This window comes from Diceros bicornis, chromosome 17, assembly GCF_020826845.1.
Source record: "Diceros bicornis minor isolate mBicDic1 chromosome 17, mDicBic1.mat.cur, whole genome shotgun sequence".
NCBI classification, from domain to species: Eukaryota; Metazoa; Chordata; class Mammalia; order Perissodactyla; family Rhinocerotidae; genus Diceros; species Diceros bicornis.
The window spans coordinates 22,907,504-22,931,196 of NC_080756.1; the positions used below are offsets into that span (position 1 = coordinate 22,907,504).

Below are 23,693 nucleotides of genomic sequence, written 5' to 3' on the forward strand. Positions count from 1 at the left end.
ACTTGAACTTTTCTGTTCTTAGCCCAATTACAACACAACGATCCTGATGGTCCAAACCCAAAGCAGAGGCCCCAGCCCACATGAACACTCTCTCCAAGGATGCAATGCAGGCAAGACTTACCTCATGCTCCCCTGGTGGTTTTTACTCTTTGTGGTAACCTTTATTAACACGATTTCTAACAAAGCACATTTTCTCCACATATCTGAAATTTTGGCACTGCTCAGTTGCTTTTTTTTTTATGAACTCATTTGAACTGAACAGAAGAAAGAAAAGACAAAGCACGGAAACCCCATGTGATCACACCAGTGACCTCTCCAGTAAATGGGGCTGGTATTCCGGGAACACCAGGTCGCCAGGAGGTGTTCTTTCTTGCCCTTGCTCATGCTGTCCCTCTGCCTGCAGTCTGTCCCCCATCCCATTGCTCCTTGCCAGCTCCTGTTCATTCTTTCAGTCTGAGCCCAGCTGTCACCTTTTCCAGTAAGTCTTCTTTGTCCCTTTCAAGCCGAGGTGGGTGCCACACTTCTCCTACCCCTCAGTTCCCACAGGCATCTCGCCCACCACATTATAGCATCATGACCTACTTAAGCAACGGATTCCTCTGAGAGACCAGGGCTTCTTGAGAGCCGAGACTGGGTCTAATTTTTTTTATTGTCTCTCTTGCCTTAGCCCCTACCATAAAGTCTGGCATATAAGTGTTCAATAATATTTATTGAAAGAATAAATGAAGATGGCTCCTTATTATGCTGTATTAGAAACTGACTATCTCACAGCATTATGGAAAAAATATTGAGGGTCCAAATGTATTCAAAAATCTCCATCTTTCTCAACAATATTTTGAGATCCATTGGAGTACCTCTTGCTGATGGAGAAGAAACAATCCATCCTTCCAGAACAAACGGGACATGTATGATTTTGTCTAGACAAAATTTTGTAAGTACCCATTGAGGATAGAAGATTTTTTAAGAAAGTTGATTTTTGCTGGTCAAGGATGCAAAATATTCTCACTAAAAATAGAGATTTAGCTAGCGGCTAGTATCTGGGGTTGATTAATAATTGTTGCAAAACCTAAGAGAGGAGCTCTTTGTTTTTGTTGCTTTTGTTTTTAATAATGTTTATTGTTTTTCACATAGTGAAAGTAATCCATACTTTTTAAAGGTTAGTTGGCAAATATAGATGAGAAAAAGAAAAGATTATCTACATTTCCACAATCTGGAAATAACCACTATTCATATTTTGATATATGTTCTTTCAAGCATTTTTTCTTTGCATATGTTTTCACATATTACATATACATAATTTTAGAAACAAAATAGGGATCATATTACTATTAGATTTTGTATCTTGCTTTTTAAAACATTATTATTATAATTTTCCCATACCCTTATTATTCTTAGAATATTCTTTGAACACATGGTTGGTAATTACTGCCTCGTATTCCAGGAAGGCAGCTCTCTAGGAAGGGACTAATGCATGCAGCATAAGCATTCACTTACCCTCTCACAATGGCTCTGAACATAGGAAGGAACTACTGCATTTTAATATATCACAGGATCCATCAATTAGAATAATTGTTACAATGTTTCCTGTTGCAATCTCATCAGGTTCTAAAGAAAGGATTTGAATGCACAGATTGAATCAGTGCCTTTAACAGAGGCTTCATTTGTTCAACATTTATACAGTACCTACTATGAACCAGTCATAGGCTAATACTAATCGAGGTACACAAACAAGACATTGTTTACAGTTAATCTAAATTGGCTGTCTAGACGTGCTTGAATGCATTCCAAGCCTCCTAAATATACCATCTGCCTGAATGTCCCCCCTCTGCTGCCATCCTGCCGAATGAAGTCAAGACATTTACTTTTTCTGAGTCAGCTTTCCTATATTTAAAGAAAGATGGGTGCTACCAACTTCATATCCAGCCCTCCAGGAATCATAAATCTTAACTCAAGCAACACATAAAGTACAAAAAGCTCAATTAATCTTGCCATGCTGGGCACTGGTGACCCTCATAGCAAAGGACGGTACATCAGTCAACAAGTTCCCTATTAAGACCTTTGACTGCACCATGGCCCGGCCCTGGAGTTGCTTACAGCCCAGCAGGAGAGATGAGATCCTCAGGCAGAAACCTGCCCCCTAATTACTGACTCAGGAAAGAGCAGACCTGACTCAGGAAATCCTCTGCATTCACTGAAAGTCCACTAGGAAATGTCAATGTCACTATTATACATCTCACTCTGCCCAAATTCCTACTGCAACACTTGGGAGAGGATACCAAAAAGGCCAGCCTGAACGTGTCTTTGTTATTAGAGACACTGATTCTTGTACAGCATGGGTTTGTGTTATCACCTTTTAGGAGAGAGCCCCTTCCCTTTAAAAATCCTGCTGAGTGCTCTTCTGCCTCCTTTCTCCTCTATCTTGTTCCAGTCTAGCCAGGCAGTCTACTGGGTCACAGCTCAAGAAACTGTTGGGAGTCCAGATTCAAGCAAGATGACACCAGGTTTTCAAAGTCCAATCACTGATGAAATTACAAGATCCAACTGCATAGCAATTATTCTGGGAGGGAATTTGCTTTTAAAGGAAAGGGATGGGTGGGAATATGAAAGAGAGCAAGGGAAATTAATGTACTGCAGCCCAAAATGAATCTAATTTTTTTTTTTTTTTTTTTGCTGAGGAAGGTTTGCCCTGAGGTAACATCTGTTGCCAATCTTCCTCTTTTTGCTTGAGGAAAATTCACCCTGAGCTAACATCCGTGCCAGTATTCCTCTATTTTGTATGTGGGCTGCTGCCACAACATGGCTGATGAGTGGTGTAGGTCCACACCCGGGAACTGAACCCGTGAACCTGGGCCGCCGAAGTGGAGCACACTGAACTTAACCACCAGGCCACGAGGTTGGCCCAAGAATGTAATTTTTTAACCCATCAATTGCTATTAATTAGAAAGGCAGTCAACAACCTAGCACTGTATTAATACTGCATTCTATATGAAGAACTTAAATTAACAAGGTGATTTATTTGTTTAGGAAGTGTTGTTATAATTATCATTATAATTATACATCTCTTAGCAGTGCTATTTCTTTCTCAAGCAGGCATTTTAAAGCATAAGAATCATTCTTTAAAACAATCTTTTAAAAGCTCTAATCTAACATTTAGAGTTTCGGTACGTTATTTAAGTTGTAATCACCCATAAGCCTCACAGAACTTGTCATCCTTCTTCACCATGATATATCTGCTTAGGCAGAAGCCTGCAGTAAACTTGTAATACCCTTTTCTCTGCATCATTTCAATGTGGGATCAAGGAATGAAACGGACCAGAAGGATTTGAGTTGCTTGAATGAGGAAACGCAGAGAACAAAATATCATCAACACCATGAGCTGTCTCCTAACGTTTTTTCCGTCAGCTGAGGCTAAAAGGAATTTCCTATTTAGGTCTGCGGCAAAGTCAGTAAGTTTGTCAGTCTGCACCAAACTTGTTTGCTAATGTTGCAACATAGTCGTTGACTATTCAAACATTTTCAGAGTGCTCCATTGTACTGTAAAGGTGGTTTAGGTGGGGCTGCAGAGGAGGGAATGCCATCGACTACATCATTTCCTCACCATGCCTGGGTCACTGCATTTCTCTCGGTCAGGGTGGTTTTTAGAACAGAAAAGCAGAGCCTCTCCTGGGGGCCTAGGCTCGGAACCCCTTTGGGGCCTCATATTCAGGAAGGTCTCAAATTTAAACTTTTTGAAGGTATCATCAAATGAGGCTATTCATAAAGTCATTTGTATTATGGTTAAGGTGTTATTTTGTTAAATAGGAACATTGAAAATGTACTACAACTTAGGAACCTTATTTTGGATTTTTAAAAATTTTTTAAAATATATTTAGAGCCTCAAAAAATAGAAGTGGCCTAAGTTTCCATGGATATCTGAGAGGATCTGTCAAAGGGGAATTAGAAAATTATTAATCTGTACTTCTGTGTTTACAATTAACTTGCTATGTGGCTTTTGGGGGTTATATTCATTTTTTTCCTCCTTTATTCTTTATTTCTTATTATGTAAGTTGAGGTTAATAATTACATAATCATGAAGAGAGATGCCTGTAGCATATCTAATCTTTCATCACTCCACAAGTGATGCACAGACTATGGTAGCACAAGAATATAGTGCTCAAGTCATCTTCAGAATAACATGGAATTCTGCTATTTGAATGATTTAGAAATATTTCTGTAACATTTCTGTATAGATTTTCTTCTTTTTTCTTTTTTGCATGTATCCATACTAAGAGAGATAAAATGAAGAATTTGGAGTGCCAAAACGTGACATCAAAAAAGATCACAAATTCTCTTCATCACTGTAAGCCTGAGACTCAAAAGCCAGAGGGTAAATCCTACATTAAAAAGACATATCAAAATCTTGTTTCTAACTGCAGTTATGGTAGTGTCTTCTGTTTTCAGGAATAACTTGGTAGGTCAGATAGACATTTCCCTGCAGTATTATAAAGAACAGTTGGATTAATGGAATTGTTGTTCGTATTTGGAAGCCCCAATATTGGCTCTAGGATGAGGACACACGTATAGTCTTTGGACTTGATCTACTTTGTTAGATTTTGAGTTTACAAATCTAAAGGATGAAAATGATAAAAGGCAACTCTTCTTGGAGAATAAGGCATCATAAAAACAGTGTAGTATAGAAAAGTTAAAAAGAAACAGAAGCAAGAAAAAAGATAGGTGACCTAAAAGGGAAATTGAAGTAGGAGCAAAGAAAAGCAAGTGAATGCAGATACAAAGGTCATATGAAATTACTAAAAATTAGGTAATTTGGTTTCTTAATCATTACTATTTCTACCCATCTTCTTCCAATTTGGCTGTAACCAGATTCTATTTCCAAGTATTATTTTGTCCCATGACTAAAATTAGAAATTTGGGTACAATGGTGATGAGAACAAGAGGTTATCTTTCCCAGTGTCATTGCAAAATGCCCTGATGGTCTGGCTAAGGGACTTTTTTTTTAATTGTTGACCAGTTTTGACTTGATCCAGCTGGAACTTTCTCTTTGAGGACATCGTTGAAGGTAGAAACTTTAAACAAGATGATCAATGATTTTAAATAGAGGCAAAAAAACCCCTATTTAAATGCATAGGTATGATCTGAATCACTTAATTTATTTTGAGCCAACAATTTTGTATTTTCAATAGGTAGCATTATATTGGGATATACATTCTAGGGACCTCCTCTGTACTATTTGAAAATGATAGCTACAGATTGATGGAAGGGGTGCTGAAATGGATGAGTTATCACCATATATTCTCCTTCTCTATATAAAGAAAAATGAAGATTTTATTGCAAGTTTCTTGTTTCTCATAGAATGAGCACATAAAATTCATAGCATGTATTGTAAGCTAGTGAAAGTGATAGATAGATACAGCAGTACAAGAAAGAGGCAAACTACCACTGACTCCAGTTTAAATCCTTTCCATCTGCCTTTTCTTCTGCCATCATTCTAGACAGGCAAGTATCGCCAAAGCCAAACTATTAGTCAACTTCCTCACTGTTCTCCTTCTCCCCACCGCCATCTCCACCCTGTCATCCCACCTATATCCCTTCCCTGGTGATTTTATGATTTTCTTCAGAAGCTTTCAAGAGATCCTCATTGCTAAAAATCTGAGGTCCCTAGTCTTAATGCCTTTTATAACCTGGACTATTCCATTCTATTCTATTTTGCTCCAGAAAGTCTCCACTGCAGTCGGACTGGTTCTCACTGTTGCCAGAATATACTTTAGCGTGTCTGCATTTTTTCATCCAAGATGTCTTTCTCTTTTCTCTCTACCTATTGGAATCTCACCTGGACTTTAAGGCCCTCTTCAAAGTCCGTGGGCTCCCTGAAGCCTTCTTGGATGGCCTCAGCCGCGGGGGACTCTTTGTCTTCTGGAGTCCTGGGGCATATTGCGCAATTCTGCTGACATTAATTGCGTTCTAGTCTAGGAAGCCAGGTATCCCTTTATGTGGATATATCTTACCCCCTGCAAGGCACCCCACACACACACACACACAGATCAAGTCTCATATACCTGTACATGGTGGCACTTATATGAATTCCTTATGTGAAGGATTAGTTAAAATGTTTTTTATCTCCTTGCTCAGACTAGCTTTGTTATTCACTATCCACATATTTTTCATTTCATTCATTTTTTTAAGTCTGTACATATTCTCATCCATTACCTGTTTCTACAGTGATACGTGAGCCAAATCAGAGACTAACTGAATATAGTACATTGGCCATGTTTTAAAAATCAAAAGAGCATAGACTTATTACCAAATGTATGTGAAATTACATCATATATGGTTTTCAGAAATGTTCAGGACATTGAACTGTAATGTTTGTCTGTATTTTTCTTATGAAAGGAGAGTTACAGTGAGTTTTGTCAAGACCAGACCACACATTTCTTCATTAATTTTGGCATGTCTAAACATGTCAAATATCGAGGGAAGAAAATAGTCCAACAAACAATTTCCTAAACTATTTTAATTAAGCTAACTTTTGTCAAATAAATTTCAAATGTGTATATTTGGTTTTTGAGTCAGTGTTAGGAAAGTTTGTGATAAGAATTTTGCAATTAGAGTAGGTTCAAAAGAAATATGACAAGACCCTTCATAGAAGTCTCTTACATGTGCTTTTTATTTTAATCCAACATTCTAATTTACTATAATTATTCAGTATACTCAAAGAAGATCAGAATTATAAGGAAGACAAAACTTAAAATTTTAAGAGAGGTAAAACTTTAGGTATTTGTACATTTATCTCCACCCTATTTTATATGAAGATATCATTGTAAGAATTCACACATTGGGGTACATTCATTCATTTTCAGTTGACCCACTATTAAATGGAATTTTACTACAATATGATTATTTAATTTTCTAACAATTATTGTAGGCTTTTGCTTGCTTAATCTTATACTCATCTGGTAACTTTGCAAACAGAAAGAAATCTTAAGTGGGAAAGATCACAATTAAATGATGGAAGTAATTTGAAAAGGAACATTCTTTAAATTTCCCTGACTTAAAATTAGTGTATTTGTTATCATTTTTTCCCTAGACCATAATAATTTTCATCTGATAAAAGACAACACTACAGATTAAATCTGGAAAATAAAGAACAAGCTAACTAAGAGACAAATAAAAGTAAAAATACCATATTAAATTTAACAGCCCAAATGGGCACATCTGAAAAGGAAAAGAAAAATGGGCAACTGGACATTTTGTTTAATGTTTAATGTCTTGCATCAACTTAAGAATTTCTTACTCAAAGAACAAAGTTTAGTTTTTTTTTAATAGAAATAGCGAATTGACACAACTGTTGTAATCTAGCATTTCTTTTGATTGGTTATCAGATTGTTCGTTCATGTTATAAATATTGAAAAGACAAAGAACTGTTAATTTTGGATTGATTTTTAAACTGTTTTTCTCACCTCACTTTCAGAATGTTAAGTCTATTTGACACATTTTCATAACAGAATTAATTATTTGCCAGCACATTTGAACTCTTCCTCTGATATGTGGAAAGCCAGGTAGATTTTTTTGAAAGGAGGAAAATGTCTGTTTAGAAAGTCTTTAAAAACTCCAAACAGCCTTTTGCTTACTCTGCCCTTGGAATGGTAGCGGTGGCTGATAACAACCTATGATTTCCGAGCTCACATCACCTTGAGTAACTGGGTGCCATTTGGAAGTCTCTTTCATTCTGTAACGTTTCCTCTGAATGCGTCAACAATTCTAAAGAGAATAACTCTTCCACTACATAATGAATATTTTCCATGCATTCTGATTATAATATTTCCTTAAACAATCTGACTCCATGAATATTATTATTGTTACTGTGTTGTTCTACTTTGACTTCAATTCATAAACCTTTGGAAAAATTAACATTTCTAGATTTATCAGTCACTCGACCTATAGAATCTTGATACAGAGTGACGCCAATCAAGGTAAAACTTTCATTAAGTGAGTATTTTGTTTAAAAGCCAGACTTCTAAAAGCAAATAGAAATTGGTGTAACCGATGTTTAATCCAAATGTACAACAGTCAACTGATTTAGCTTCTCTTTTTTTTTTAAAAGAACTGACGCAAGTTAGACAGAGGGAGGTGTTGGGGCAAGGTGGTGGTGGTGATTGGCTTCTCTCGTTCACGCCCACTGGTCTTTAAATCATTGTCTAGATCCCCAAAGGTTCATGAAAGTCAACTCTGTTACAGGAGTCTGCTGTTCCAAACAATTCTGGAAAGATTGCACAGGACTGGATAAATAATTAAGGTAAAGCTGTTTTTACATAAATATTTGTAGTGTTAAAATAAGGCTTCCTTTCTTCTCTTTATAGTGTTGATTGTTTATTCACTACAAATTAAAATGTTTGAAAAATACTACTCAGGTAATTTTTTTCTCACTTTAAAAAAGATCAGTTCAATATAATGTCAAACATTGAAATTATTTACCCAGATCCTGATTGCAGTTTTCTTTTGCAGATAATTTTAGGTTTGAGCATAAAATTAGGACAGTGGATATAGGAAAGTGAAACATTGCAAAACCAGCAAGTAACAAGTATTTAGTTATTTACGTCTCCTGGTTAATCGCTGAATGGAGTGAAAAGTTGATGTAATTTGTCTCAGGAAAAATATAAAGTTTTAGAAGTACGTTCTCAATGTTCTAACATCAAAGATTTTCTTTATCTTGGAAACAAAATTACCCACAAAAACTTAGACTAAGCAGAGGGAACATCACATGACTGCAGCAGAGGTGAAAGGCTGAGGCTTGGGGCCCCACCATGGTCAAATGGAAAAGAAAAAAATCGTCTTACTTTGCCTTCTTATGTGACCATTTTAATGAAAGAATATTTTTAGAGCAAACTTACTAGAAGAAACTGAGAAAACATATAGAATATAAACATAGCTTTAGATTTTGAAGGACTAGAATCAATTATCTAAAAATAGAACTGTACTCCTCAAATTTATTAATCAGACAGGGGGAAAATTCTCAGTAGATTTAAGTATCCTTGTATTTTGGGCATCTTATAGAGTATATGGTGATGGTATTAATTAAATGCCAAGGCAATAACAAAACTGAGTGTTTTATAACTCAGTGAAAAAATATTTGATCCGATGATATATATCATATTCATAGACATTTGGCTGAAAGAGGATTTATATTTGACAAACTAAAGAAATTTAGGTGTTTTTTTAGAAAAGATTGCCATTTATTTTACAGGTCAAGATCTCCAGTCATTCAGATTTATATCTAGATAATGTTTTGGGATTTTCTTTAAGTCTTTATATATATACTCCCAAGAAGTATATCAGTAACATTTAAATATTGAGTAATGTAGTTTTGAGGGCTAAATTCTTGACTTCTCTTTAACCACATTATACAGTATACTTTATGAGTTATTGAAGTTATTATTTTTAATATATGAGTTATTTTAAAGAAAGGGAAATAATTTATTTTAAGAAGAAAAAAGTACCTCTGGGGGTGGTCCAGTATATATATTATATAGAATGTAGACATTTTGGAATTTACTGCATCTACATTTCATAAATGTTATTAAATATAATGCATTAACATGTGTAGCATAAAGAGTTCACTATGTTGATATCATACGTGCTACATATCTCTGTACCTTTCTGGAAACTAACTACTGTTTGGGAAAATAGGAACTAAAACTTATGCATAAATTTAAGATGTTTCTTAGCTTTTAAGATGACTGGAGAATCTAAGTCTTCTAAGAACAGAGCTAGAAGGTTTGTAAGCAAAATAACATATTCAGGTTTTATGAGTAGTTCTTTATACCTCATCAAATGGCTGCTTTAATTCTTATATTAGCAAACATGTAATCTTCTTAGCAAAGAGAAAACATTTCAACATAGGGTTATTTACTTTAAGTTTTCCAGTTCTCCCTGGATATTTCTAAGCTATGTCTGAGTAAAAGAGAAAAATGGAAATGCTTAAATATTAGCATGAGCCATAGGAAGTAGTCAAGTAAATACCGTTTTGCTGTTATAGGCAGTTTCCTTTCTAAGGTGGACCTCAGGCAATGATAGTGAATGCTTTTTATGGAGACTGATTTCTGTGAGAAATCACGCCACAGACTAACAAGCCGTCTAACTATTGATGTGCGACTAGAATGGTGTTGTTGGAGAAATTAAGAGAATTTAATATAAAAGTAATGTTAGATTGATTTCGTTGTCAAAGGTGTGTTCATTTATCTAAGATAAATTTTGGATGTGGATTTAAATCAGTTCTTTGGATGCAAGATAATTTGGCTTTTAGAAGTTACCCATTACTTCTCACTTGCTCAACCAAAGGGTAAATGACTTGTGGGCTGTCTGCTACCTAAACCTGGATTTCAGAGTATATTAGTCAGAACTGGGTTGGCATGAAAGACAAAACAGATAGCTATGATGGGAAATGCTCTGACAATGTTAGCTCCCTTTTCACTTTCACTTATCAGGTAAAATAAATGTTTGCAGTAACTAGGGAGGGTCATAACTTTTGCCTCTTGACTCAAGGACAGTTTTGCTTCCCAGGTTTGATGTCTTTCTTTGAAGTTGAACTACATAAGTAAAAATTTGATAAATTTGCTTTTTTGAGAATCTCCCATCCTGAGTTTCTTAGGTATCTATTCAAAGAAGGAGACATCATAATGTTTAACAGTTAGAATTTGGATATAAGGAATCGGCTAATTAGGACATTTAGATATCTCTTAACAAATGTGATGAAACGAAGTCTTCTAATGATGACAGTATTCTAAATACCTTTGTTTCGTGTTTTGATTTTGCATCTTCATGAATGAGCGAATTGAAGCAACAATGCAGAAGACTACTTCACTGGAATATCCAGTCTGTTTCTGCAAAATCTGTTCATAGCACAGAGAAACTTAACTTTATTGGCGAGAAAGGCTAGACTCCAGAAAGTTCTGTCAAACCAAATTTGATTTTTCTTTTAGAAACATTTTGAATAGTCTTTGTGCAACAAAGCTGTTCTTTCTCTTGGTAACAAGAGGGGAACTCTTCCATTTCACTATAAACTATAAAAAGAATTATTATAATATTAACTTATCAAGCTGTCACAAGAATGCATGCTTGGATCTATAAAGGAGATGTAAAGCTGCATCGGTCTTATTAGAATATAACACCAGGCACTGTGCTAGACGTTAGGAATATGTAGAGTCCACAAGCCCAGCACTGGTCCCACCTTCATGAAGCTTTCTGCCAAGAGGGTGAGACAGTCATTTATCAAATAACCACACAACTAAAAATGGATGGACAAAGCATGATAAGTACTGTGAGGGAGAGGAGAATATGCTATGAGCATATATAAGAGAAAATCTAGATTACATGTGGGGCCTCTCTGACCATGTGGCATTTAAAGATTTTCAGGTTCTGTTAGTGAACTTTGGGAGACACCTGGGTTAAGATTGTGGAGAAGAGCATTTCAGGTAGAGGGAACAGCAGGATCAAAGGTCCTGCAGTGGCCATGGGGAAATGAAAGAAGCCAAGTGTGTTCAGTGAGTGAAGGCAGATGCAATTCATTCTGGGACTAAAGAGCTATGTCTGGTTAAAAGCATGTGGACCCATACAGCCTATTAGGAAATTGGACTTTATTCTAAAAACTGATAAGAAAATCATTTTAGGGCCTTTAGCAAGTAGTCGTTTGGAATAACATAATGGTCATGGAGAGAGAAGTGGATGAATTTTCAATAAATGAAAGAAGGATTGATAGGACTTGGTGATAGATTGGACGTGGCTAGGGGGATTCAGGATAGAGAATGAGAGATGCCCAGACTGACAGCCAGAGTCTTCTTGAGAGCAGTGCATAAATGGAGGTGCCATGTACCGAGATGGGGAGCAGCAGAAGAATCTATGCTTATGAAGATTATACTTTTCTATCACAGTGGTTGCCAGCCTCATTCTTTTCCATCCTAACCATACAGTGATTCATTGATTAGTTCAGTAAGTATTGATTCAGAGAAAAAAGTAAGAATGTTAATTTTGTTATACTAAAATAGTTTGTTCAAACATCTATTTTGGAGCCAACCCTGATGGTCTAGTGGTTCAAATTCCACCTCTGCCTCGGTGGCCCGAGTTCACTTCCCGGTTGTGGAACCACACCACCCGTCTGTCAGTTATCATGCTGAGGCGGCGGCTCACACAGAAGAACTAGAAGGACTTAAACTAGGATATACAACCATGCTTGGGGCTTTGGGGAGAAGAAAAAAAAAAAAAAAGAGGAAAGATTGACCACAGATGTTAGCTCAGGGCGAATCCTTCCCTGCAAAAAAAAAAAAAGGTAAATATGAAAACCAAATTAAAAAAATAATCTATTTTGTCTACTAAGCAGGGTTCATCAAGTGCAGGAATTCTGTCTTATTCGTGCTTTATTTTTCATAGTTTCTGGCTCATATTTTATTCTCAATATTTGTGGAATGAATAAATAAATGCCATGCGTAAAATTCTTCCATACTGAAGTTTAATCATGTGAGTAAATTTTAGCAATTATGATTCTAATTAGGATTAGGGGCCCAGGTTTGAAACCACTATTTCATCCTTCATGGGATATATCGTATCACCTTCAAAAGAGAGTGGAATAAGTGTTTTATATACGGTAAAAATAGCATACAATTAGATCTCAATGTCCTTATTTGTGAAGGGGCATCTGCCTTGCTTACAATGTTTGTGAGAATTTCGAGAACTGTAAAGTCCTCTTGTATAACTGTCTAAGCTAAATTATGTGTATATGCAGATATACATATAAAATACTATATATGTTTGCATGGTGAGAAGGTGGCAATCAAATTCTGATTATTAGAAGAGAGAAAAGGGATTTAAATTTATTCAGGCCTACTGTGCGCCAAGCTTTGACACACATCATCTCATTTAAACCCTCGCAATACTGCTTTGTGGCAAATGATATTACCCTCATTTTGCAAATGGACAGAAAGGTCAGAAGTTAGTTAATTTGGTCAGGATTTACACCCAGTTTTATTTATCACTAAAGCCAGAGTCTCCATATCCTGTTCAGGCTTTAGTTTTCTGTAGTGGAGACAGCAGTACAGAGGTGGATGGCATGGAGGTGACTTAACCTCTCAGCACCTCCATTATCTAGTCTGTAGAATGAAAATAAGGACAAAATTAGTACCTACCTCAGAGGGCTGCTGGGAGCATTGAATGAGTTAATAGATGTGAAGCACTTTGAACAGTGTCTGGCGTGTGGTAAGTGCCACATGAGTGTTTGATATATATTTTTTTGATCCTGGGATTAGCATGTCTTACTGTGAATGAAATCAATGAGGTTCCTATGAATAAGTTCAAAGTGAGACAGACTTTAACTGAAGCCCTCAAGACTACTGTATATTCCTGTAACCCCCTAGAGGGGTTAACGAAGTAAAGTGTAGAAAGCAGGAAGGAGAGAGTATTCCAGACACTGTGACCCAAAAGTTCAAATGGCCTGAGGTGGTAGAGAACACAGTGAGCTCTTGAAATGGAAAGAAGGCTAGTGAACCTAGAACAGCGAGGTGGGCAGGGTGTGGAAGGAGATGATACCAAAGAAATGGGTAGATCATATAGAACCTTGTGGGTATGTTGAGAATTTTAGACTTTATCCTAAGAGTAAACAGAAGACATTAAAGGGATGAATACTATGATCTAAGTTTGGTTTTAAAAGATCATTCTGGCTGTTGTGTGGAAGATAATTCCAGGGGAGTGTAGGCAGAAGAGGATTCAAGGACATCAATTAGGATTGTTGCAGTTGACAACGTAAGAAATGATGGTTGCATGGACAAGAGTGATGGGAGAAGAAATGGAAAGAAGTAGACTAACTTGAGAACTACTTTAGTTAGTTGTAAAATCTACCAGATTTTGTAAAAGACTGGATGTGAGGGACTGGTCTGGTGGCGTAGTGCTTAAGTTCGCGTGCTATGCTTTGGTGGCCCAGGGTTGGCAGATTCGGGTCCCAGGCAAGGACCTACATGCTGCTCATGAAGCCAAAAAAAAAAACAGGGGGGCTGGCCCGGTGGCTCAAGCTGTTAAGTACATGCACTCTGCTTTGGCGGCCCAGGGTTCACGGTTCGGATCCCAGGCGCGTACTGACGCACCGCTTGTCACGCAATGCTGTGGCAGCATCCCATATAAAGTAGAGGAGGATGGGCATGGATGTTAGCCCAGGTCCAGTCTTCCTCAGCAAAAAAAGAGGAGGATTGGCATTGGATGTTAGCTCAGGGCTGATCTCCTTCACAAAAAAAAAAAAAAAAAAAGACTGGATGTGAGGGTAAGAAAGAAAAATTTATAATAGAAGATGGTTTTGGTTTGAGTAGCTGGATAAATGGTGACAACATTCTTTGGATAGGAAATATTAGAAGAAAAGGAAACTGTCACAGGTTAGATTCTGGGCACACTGAATTTAAACTGATTTTGAGATATGCAAGACTATACATCTGTTAGGAGAAGCCTGGGCCAAAGATGTAGCTTGAGGAGTCTTTGGTATATGAAGTCTTGGGAGTAGACAGGAAGCAGGGGGGCTTGGGACCTAGCCTTGAGGAATTTAAGCAATAGAACTTCAAACAAAATGATACTTTTTCAAAGAACAAAACCACAAAAGTTCTGAAAAATAATAGTGGTGTCATCAACAAACAGAAGTTTAGGAGAATTTCTAGAAGCCAGAAAGCAGATAGAGCTGGAAAATCTGTGAAAGATAAAGCCAAGGTAAACCAGGGTAAGTGGGCTTTTGCCAGAGGGAGCCCGGGAGCAGCTCCAAGTTAAGTCAACATAGACAAAGAGAAGGCATGGATCGTGGGAAACCAGTGACCGGGTACTCCTCAAGGAACCTCAGCTGGGGGACTCCTTATTCTGTTTGGGCACAATTTTTGCCCATAGGATAAGGCTGTGATCTAATCTATAAAGAAAGCCTGCAACCAGACTCCAAAATAGGTATCAGGGCCTTCACAATAGACAAAGAGGGACAACAAGCAGGAATGGAAGCTCCACCAAGAGGGAAATAGATCACAGCATTTTGTTCCCAGAGGAACCTCTCCTAGAGTGTCCTAGAGACAGCTGTGTCCGGGAGCGGGCCTCTCCAGGATGCTCCACACGCAGACAAGCTGCAGATAAGCCACTCACACAGGACCCACAAGGGAGCAACCCGTTAGGGAAACGGGCCTGCACAGTTTCAGAGAAACCCCAAGTACTAGCGTCTAAGCTACCCAATGTGCTCTTCATCCATAAATACGAACATAGGATTGCTAAGAATTTAAGGAAAACCAGCCGTAGGAAAGAGAAGGGCCAAGATGAACAAACAGAATAACTCTAGAAAAAATACATGATTTAGGGAACAAAAGGAGCTTTTGAAACTTCAATATCTTCAGGAAGATTTGAGAAAATATTGCGTCTGTAAAACAAACAAAAAAGGTGATATGAAAAAGAGGAAGAACAAATAATTAGAAATTAAAAACATGATTGTGAAAAGTAATTAGTTGACAGGATGAAAAATAAAATGGATACAGCTGAAAAGTAAACTATGTTTTTCTACTCTACTCTGGATGCTTCCTTCTGCCTCCAAGTGTGTGGCATTTTTCCCACATAGACCAATTGTCCCACACCAGCTGGGTGTCCTACAATTCCATTCAATTCTGACACTGTCTACCTGGAGTTAGCGTCAGATCCCGCAGGTTAAGGGGTCAATCTCACAAGACTGCCTGCACTTCGGATGCCAATGGTAAGTCCAGATCTCCTGTACTTCTGTCTGACTGGCTATATAAATCAGGAGCTCCCACAACTCCCATCTCGGGTTTGATAATTTGCTAGAACGGTTTACAGAACTCAGGAAACAGTTTACTTACTGGATTACTAGTGTATTATAAAAGGATACAACTCAGGAACAGGCAGATGGAAGAAATGCATAGGACAAAGTACGGGGGAAGGGGCATGGAGCTTCCAAGTTTTTTCCTGGTGTGCCACCTTTGCTGCAACTCCTTGTGTTTACCATTGTGGAAGCTCTCCAAACTCCATTGGTTAGTATTTTTTATGGAACCTTCATTACATAGGCATGGTTGATTAAATCATTGATTAACTCAACCTCCAGCCCCTCTTCCCTCCCTGGAGGTTAGGGGTGGGGCTGAAAGTTTCAACTCTCTAATCACCTGGTTTGTTCCCCTGGCAACCAGCCCCCAGAACCTTAGGGGCTTTCCAGAAGTCACTGCATTAACAGAAACTCAGGTATGGTGGAAAGAGGTTTGTTAATAATAACAAAAGACGGTCCTTTAACCTTTATCATTCTAGAGCTATTTCAGGAACTGGGGACAAAAACCAAATATTTATTTATTGTATTACATTAGGAACTCTGTGCCAGGAACCAGGGATGAAGACCAAATATGTATTTCTTATCATATCACAGTATCACACAGCTGAAAATCATCTTTGTTATTTTGGACATGACATGGAGGAAATATCTCTGAATATTGAGTAATAAGACAAAGAGATGGAAAATAAAGGAAAAATTTTAGCAAAAATAGATCAAGAGGTCTAATAACTTGACTAATAAAAGTTTTAAAAGGAGTAAATACAGGAGAAGAAACAGTTTTAAAAATAACAGAACATTTTTCTGATCAGAAGAAAGATATAAGTCTTTAGACTGAATGGGCTCTCCACATGCTGAGTAAGATGAATTTTAAAAACTACTCACATTTGGTTGCATCCTGGAGAAATTCCAGTTAATGAGAAAGAGAAAAATTCTAAAATCCTTCAGAAGAAAAAAATCAAATAAATGAAAATCAAACTCATCAGTAGAAGCTATAAATCAAGAAAAATGTCTTCAACATTATGAAGGAAAATGATTTTGAATCTAAAATTCAAGCAATCAACAAAGTTTGATGGCAAGGTAGAGACATTTTCCAACATGAAACAACTCAGAAATTTTATTTACAAACATGGACTTATTGTGTGAAAAAAAGTTATTCGAGGTAATATTTTAGCACAATGCAAAATGAATTGAAGAAGGGGGATGGAATGGCATTCAGGAAACATTGGTAGCTGAGTGAGACGCAGAGGGTGGAGAAGACACTGACAGCAAAAGGGCATGGAAAATTCACTCTCAAAGTTTTAGTAAGATAGGATTATATTTTATTTATTATGTAGTCAAATATACCACTTGCTTTTTAGAGCATACTATTTACACAATCATAATGCTGTAAATGCTGATTATTGGTTTTTAGTGTTTAGAAACAACCTATAGACAAATTACGAGAAATTTAATTATTTTACAGAATAGGATGAAAATATTATGAATCTCAGCATTGTGAAAATATTTCATTAACTAAAACTAAAATTAGAAGTGTGAGAGAAGGAAGGATAGAAAGAAGCAGGCTAATTTTCTTATCTCTCATTGGTACCATAGAGTTGATAAACCAAGTCAGAGGTTTTACTGAATAATTTGAATTTAGAATGACTAACTTTGAAGAACTAAAAACAGAAACTGTCATTAGCGGTTGCTGCTGGGAAGTGAAACTGGTGCTAGGTGATGGGTGGGAGAAACCTTTGTACCCATTTAATACAAGTTTCTATTTTTTCTTTTAACCATATGCATGTCTTACTTCTATTTTATCTGGTGGCTTTAACAGTTTTCTCTTTATCTTTGAGGTTATACACTTACACTACCTTGTATTAATAAATATATTCATCTTTATTCCTCCCACTTGAAGCATTGCGTCCTTTTTTTAAAAACCTGAGAATTACTAACATTTTCCCATTCTGGACAACTCTTTGCCATTCTGTCTTTCCATTTTGTCTCCCTAGTCTCACAGTTCTATTCTATTAGAAAGACTATTAGAGTATATTTGAACTTCTTCTTTTTTTTTTTTTTTTTGGTGAGGAAGATTAGCCCTGAGCTAACATCTGTTGCCAATCCTCCTCTTTTTGCTGAGGAAGATTGGCCCTGGGCTAACATCCCTGCCCATCTTCCTCTACTTTATATATGCCACGCCTGCAACAGCATGGCTTGGTAGGTGGTGCATATGTTCGAGCATGGGATCCGAACCTTCGAACTCCAGGCTGCCGAAGCAGAGCACGCGAAATTAACCACTATGCCATTGAGCCGGCCCCTGAACTTCTTATTATTGTTCTTTCCCTCCCCATGTTTCTTAACTTCTTCATATTTTTCTTTCTTTCTCTCTTTGTGATATAATTTGAGTGATTTCCACAGATCTGTCTTCCAGTTTCATTACTCTCCCTTTAGCTGAGTTTTCTTTATTTCAATGACTATATTTTTTTTAGAATTCCTTTTTTGGCTTTTGTTCAAGCTAGCCTGATCTTCTTTTACAATGTTCTTATTCTATGGATATTTCTTATTTTGAATCTTTTTATTACTCTTTGTTATATTAATTTTAGTCCCTTTTGAATTGCTTCGCTGTCTGTAGTTACTCAGGCATGAATCTTATCATTTCTTATGCCTAACGACACTCATCCTAATGAGTTTCCATGTGTGTTCTGTAACTTTTGTAATTCAGAGTGTGAGCTCATCTCAAGTGTGAGTTGCCCTCCATAGATGTGCTGCTGCAGCACTGGATTGTGGAGGCATTCCCATGCAGTTGTTTCATATTTGTCATGGGATTTGTGGATTTCATGAGTTATAGAGCAATTTTTATGTTAATTTCTCTGCTCAGGATTTCCTTACCAAATGGGTAGTGCACATTCCAGAACCATACCTTCCAAGAATGATGGTGTTTCTATGAATACAGTAGTCCCTTCTTATCCACAGTTTTACTTTCTGCAGTTTCAATTGCCTGTGGTCAACCGTGGTCCAAAAATATTAAATGGAATATTCCAGAAATAAGCAATTCATAAGTTTTAAATTGCACACCATTCTGAGTAACATGATGAAATCATATACCATCCCACCTGGGACATGAATCATCCCTTTGTCCAGCATATCCACACTGTATGCGCTACTATCCATTAGTCACTTAGCAGCCATCTGGGTTATCAGATTGACTGTCACGGTATCACAGTGCTTGTGTTCAAGTAACGCTTATTTTACTTAATAGTGGCCCAAAGTGTACGAGTCGTGATGCTGACAATTCAGATATGCCAAAGATTAGCCATAAAATGCTTACTTCAAGTGAAAAAGTGAAAGTTCTCAACTTAAGAAAAAAAATTGTATCCTGAGGTTGCTCAGATCAACGGCAACTTTTATTACAGTACATTGTTATAATTGTCCTATTTTATTATTAGTTATTGTTGTTAATCTCTTACTGTGCCTAATTTATAAATTAAACTTTATCATAGGTATGTATGTATAGGACAAAGCATAGTGTATATGAGGTTCGGAACTATCTGTGGTTTCAGACACCCCCTGGGGGTCTTGGAACATATCCCCCATGGATAAGAGGGGACTACTGTATAATGGTTCAATAAGAATTGTATGATTTTAATAGTAAAAATTTCAGAAAAAATTGTATCAACAAAATATAATGGGTTCAAAGAATTTTTTTTACACAATGGGGCCAGTCCACCCCTTCTCCCTTTACAATTGAGGAAAATGACATCCAAAAAAGTTAAAGAACTTGTGCTGAGATCTGATGAATTAGACAAAGCAGAGCCTAAAATCTAGATCTCTTTGTTGTTAAAATGCATTTTAATTTTATATAGATGGTGACTGACGCTGATTCAAAGATAAACCTGTACTTCCTTTTGTTACTATTTTTAACTTTGGCTTCATGACCCAAGTGCCTAAAGGTGGTTCCCTAAGCCTGATCCTACCCTATGTTGCATGTTATCAAGCATTGTGGTGGTGTTAATTCTTTCGTGCCCAATTAACAGATTAAAGTAGTAATTCTCTTGTGTTACTGCTAGTAGAGACACTGATAGATTCTGCCTTGGCAGATCTTCCTTAATCAACAATTTACTTTGGTTGCCATTTCTTTTAATTCATGCAATCTGCTTACAAATACCTGAAGCTTCTTGAAGACTGCTGCCACGTCTGAAATTTTATTTTTTTTCTCCCCATGGTGACTAGCAAAGTACCTTCCATGTTCATATACATAGGCACTCTACAAATATCTGCTGACTTGGCAATTTATTAATAATTTTCCTTCTTCTCCATTTTCCATTCTTGAATTGGGTAAAGGAACCTTTCCAGACATATGTATGTGAAATTTTCAAGAGTTGACTTCCTTTTCGTGCTTTTACAGAGAAGATACTCAAAGTAGGTGATTCATATTCATTTATCTCATTTAAAGAAAGTCATAATGATTTATTTTGTGTTCTGTTTGCAGAACAGAGTGTTCTGAACATCAACACAACGTGGCAGAGCCTTAAGCTGAAGGTACAGTATCTTGTTTACACTGAAGGAGCTTGTGTGTGGACAGGAAAGCGCTGACAGCTCAAATGGATCCCATGGAACTGAGAAATGTCAACATCGAACCTGATGATGAAAGCATCGGCGGAGAAAGCGCTCAAGATAGCTACACCAGGATTGGAAATTTAGAAAAGGCAGCAATGAGCAGGTATGGGGTTAAAAATGACAAGGTTCCATGGAAAAATAAGAGAGTTTTATGGATGTGGAAAACAACAAGATTTTTGTCAGGAAGAATTGGATTTATTACCAATTGGAGAGAGAACAGTGACATTGATGTTAACACATCAACTCTCCGATCCTGATGTACACATTATTATATCATTATTACATGTCAATCCTTTGTGTGACTAATTTAGAATCGAGGTTACAGGATTCTTGTCCCCATTAATAATGTAGATTAACTAATTTTATTAGCCTATCACTCGTATTACCTTTTGGACTATTCGCTCTCAGCTTCCTCTTCCTTTGACTGCCCTTTTAATGTTGCTGCCCCTCATTCTTCTGTAGGGATTCTTTTCTCACTGGAAATGTCCTATGAGCAAGCTCATTCACAACTCTCATGGCTTCACCCACTGAACATATGCCATGTCTTCAGCCTGTTAGACTTCTCAACTGAATTTCACATCATTATATCCAACTGTTTACTACACATCTCTACTGGATGACTTGTGTGTCTGAACTGCCTCATTTATAAAGTCAAACTTGTAATGTCTAATGCTGAGCTCCTATAATTCCCTTCAATATCTGCTCCTCCTCCAGTAATCCTCATCTTGGTGAAAGTCACCACTATCATTCAGCAACTCATTCAAAAGATCCTAGGTGTCAACTTTGACTCATTCCTTCCCCCAAACTGCACGTCCATTGTTTGATTCTATCCAGTTCGTTCTACCTCATTAGTGTTTCAAATCCACACTCTTCTCTGTATCTATTCTGTTGCCATCTTACTTTAGGCCCTCATGATCTGTCACCTGTCTATTAGAACAGCCCAGATTTGTCTCCTTGTCTTACCTTTTGCTCTCTTCCAACTAGCCCTCCACATCCCTACAAAAGTAATCTTTCATAACTGCAAACTGATTCGTACTCCATCCCTGGGTAAAGCCTTTCAGTGGCTCCCCATTAACTCTAAGGTAAAGACTAGACTATCCATTGCTTGGCATGTAAGGCCCTTCATGATCTGTGCCTGACCTAGCTCTCCTCTCCTACCTCTTGCCCTGCTCCCTGTTTGTATCCTCTTCTCTAGCCTTGTGGAGCCACTCACAGCTCTCTGCGCCTTCACTCATTCTGCTCTGTCTGCCGCGAGTGCCCTCTTTTAGTATCATTCTCCCACCTTCCTCTTTCTCTCTATTAACACTTCTCATCCTTCAAGACTCAGCTTAATGTCAGGTCTCCTACTAAGCCTTCCTCCAGGTGCACTCCCTCCTTTGTGCACCCTCTCTCTGTCCAGATGTTCATCATGTCACTACAACAGGTTAATGGCCTCTGTGATCCCAACACATATCACAGTGCCTGGTACATAGTAGGTGCATGATAGTTATTTGATAAGTAAATTAATTTCTCACAAAATGTTATGTAACACAAATTATGCATGACTTAGGACGTGCAGAAGTGAATTTTTGAGCAAATCTAGACCTCAAATTGAGAATATTATCCTCAAACAAGGACGTCTCGTTTCATTCATCACATCCAGGAAAGGCCCATCAGGAGGAAGCACTGTTCTTCCTCCAAGGGAGCAATGCAGTAAACTTTAGTGTTGTCGGACTAGAGAGACTGTGGAGATGTAAATCACGTCGTCTTCTAGGTTGGGCGACTCTTGAGGAGGCACAATGTGGTAGAACCCAGGGCTCTGGAATCTTCAGAGTAGTTGCCTGACTTTGGAGAAGTTATTTATCTTTTTGGGGGCTTCAGTGGAAAACGCAGAATCACAAACTAGCACCTACTTCCCTGCGGATTAAATGAGTACCTGGAGGAGAGAGGAGACTCAGTGAACTTTTGTTCTCTCTCCTCCGCTTCATCACCCCTAGTAAATCCATCGAATCTGAGGGCTCGTTTGTTTCTGAGAAGGATGCACACAGATATGAGCTCTGCAGAAGTGGCCAAGCTGAAGGGGACACTGTCCCCAAAACAGTTCTACAGTCTTTGATTTGGTCCTCTAAAAGCCACAGTGGAAAGAGCAAGAACGCTTTTGTTAAGCTTCATGTAATGTTTTCTGTATCACTTACAGTCACTTAGCTTTTAACTCCTCACTCAAACACGAGTCATCATTTTGCAATTTTATAATCACTTTAAAAAGATGAGTTTTGTTTATGTTTGCGTTAGATTGATCCCTAAAATGTAAATTTTTGGGAAATTCAACATAATGCATTTATTTGGAATCATTACACTTATGTTTTCAATACATTCTGGGTTTGATATCAAAACATTTCAGACACTGGGGACATTCCTCATGTATTTTATACAATCTTGGCATGTTTTATGACTGCAACTCATCTCATGCCAAAATAAGAACATGCAAATGCCTCAAAAAAGAAAATCTATTTACTTTCACATTCTAAATTTTCAAAACTACTCATGAACTAAAGGATTCTAGTTTATTGATTAAAGTAAAAAAGAGAATGTTGAACATTCCAGAGTTTAAATCCAGATGACATTTTTGTTTTTATAATCCTTAGGCCTATTTTAGGCTCCATTTCGTCTTATTGTCAACTATGAACACTAAGTACCAGTCTCCACATAGCAAGTATATTAACTACAGACTATTAAAATAAAGCACAAAAAGGAAGGGGGAGTGGAGTACAGAGATGGAAGAAAGCAGCATCTGAGGGCCTTATGTTTCCTACCAGAAATAGGAGGAGAATGTCAGGAAATGTGCCTAACTTGTACACTGTCAGGTTCTAGAAACCCACTGCTTGGGTTCTAGAAAAGCACATAAAATTTTGTGATTTTTGTCTGCTGGTTCTGTCTACAACTCGTATTATTCTCTATTCTCAAAAAGAAACCTTGTTATCCCTCTTTCTCACAAGATATTTTCAGGATTAGCTCCTATTATAAAAGATAATTTGTACAAATCTCTTATAACAATTATTTTCCACTTTTTTATTTCTAAGAGTTATTTTAATCAAACACTTTCCAATTATTTGATCTTACTCTCTCACGCAAGAAATGCCCTAAAAATTGCAATCTATCTAATTATAAAGCACTTTAAAGACGCATACATAGTTGAACATTTCATATAACGAAAAGAAAGCCTGTGTGATATTTTGCAGTGTCAGAATGCAATGGTGGAAGCGGGACTCATTAGTCAAGCCTTTTGGAAGTGTGGCTG

The 23,693-nt window shown here is 37.3% G+C and overlaps 1 protein-coding gene across 2 annotated transcripts in view; it reads left to right on the forward strand.

Moving 5' to 3' along the window:
* The window catches only part of SLC38A4 (solute carrier family 38 member 4), a 68,724-nt gene that overhangs the window by 19,908 nt on the left and 25,123 nt on the right, over window positions 1-23,693 (forward strand). Inside the window, exons 2-3 of one of the 2 annotated variants that reach the window (XM_058558437.1) lie at window positions 8,197-8,290; window positions 20,289-20,519. In XM_058558437.1, the coding sequence (XP_058414420.1) occupies window positions 20,401-20,519 (119 nt within the window). In that variant the 5' untranslated portion in view covers window positions 8,197-8,290; window positions 20,289-20,400. The remainder of the gene's footprint in view (window positions 1-8,196; window positions 8,291-20,288; window positions 20,520-23,693) is intronic. The other variant, XM_058558436.1, reaches the window with a different exon arrangement.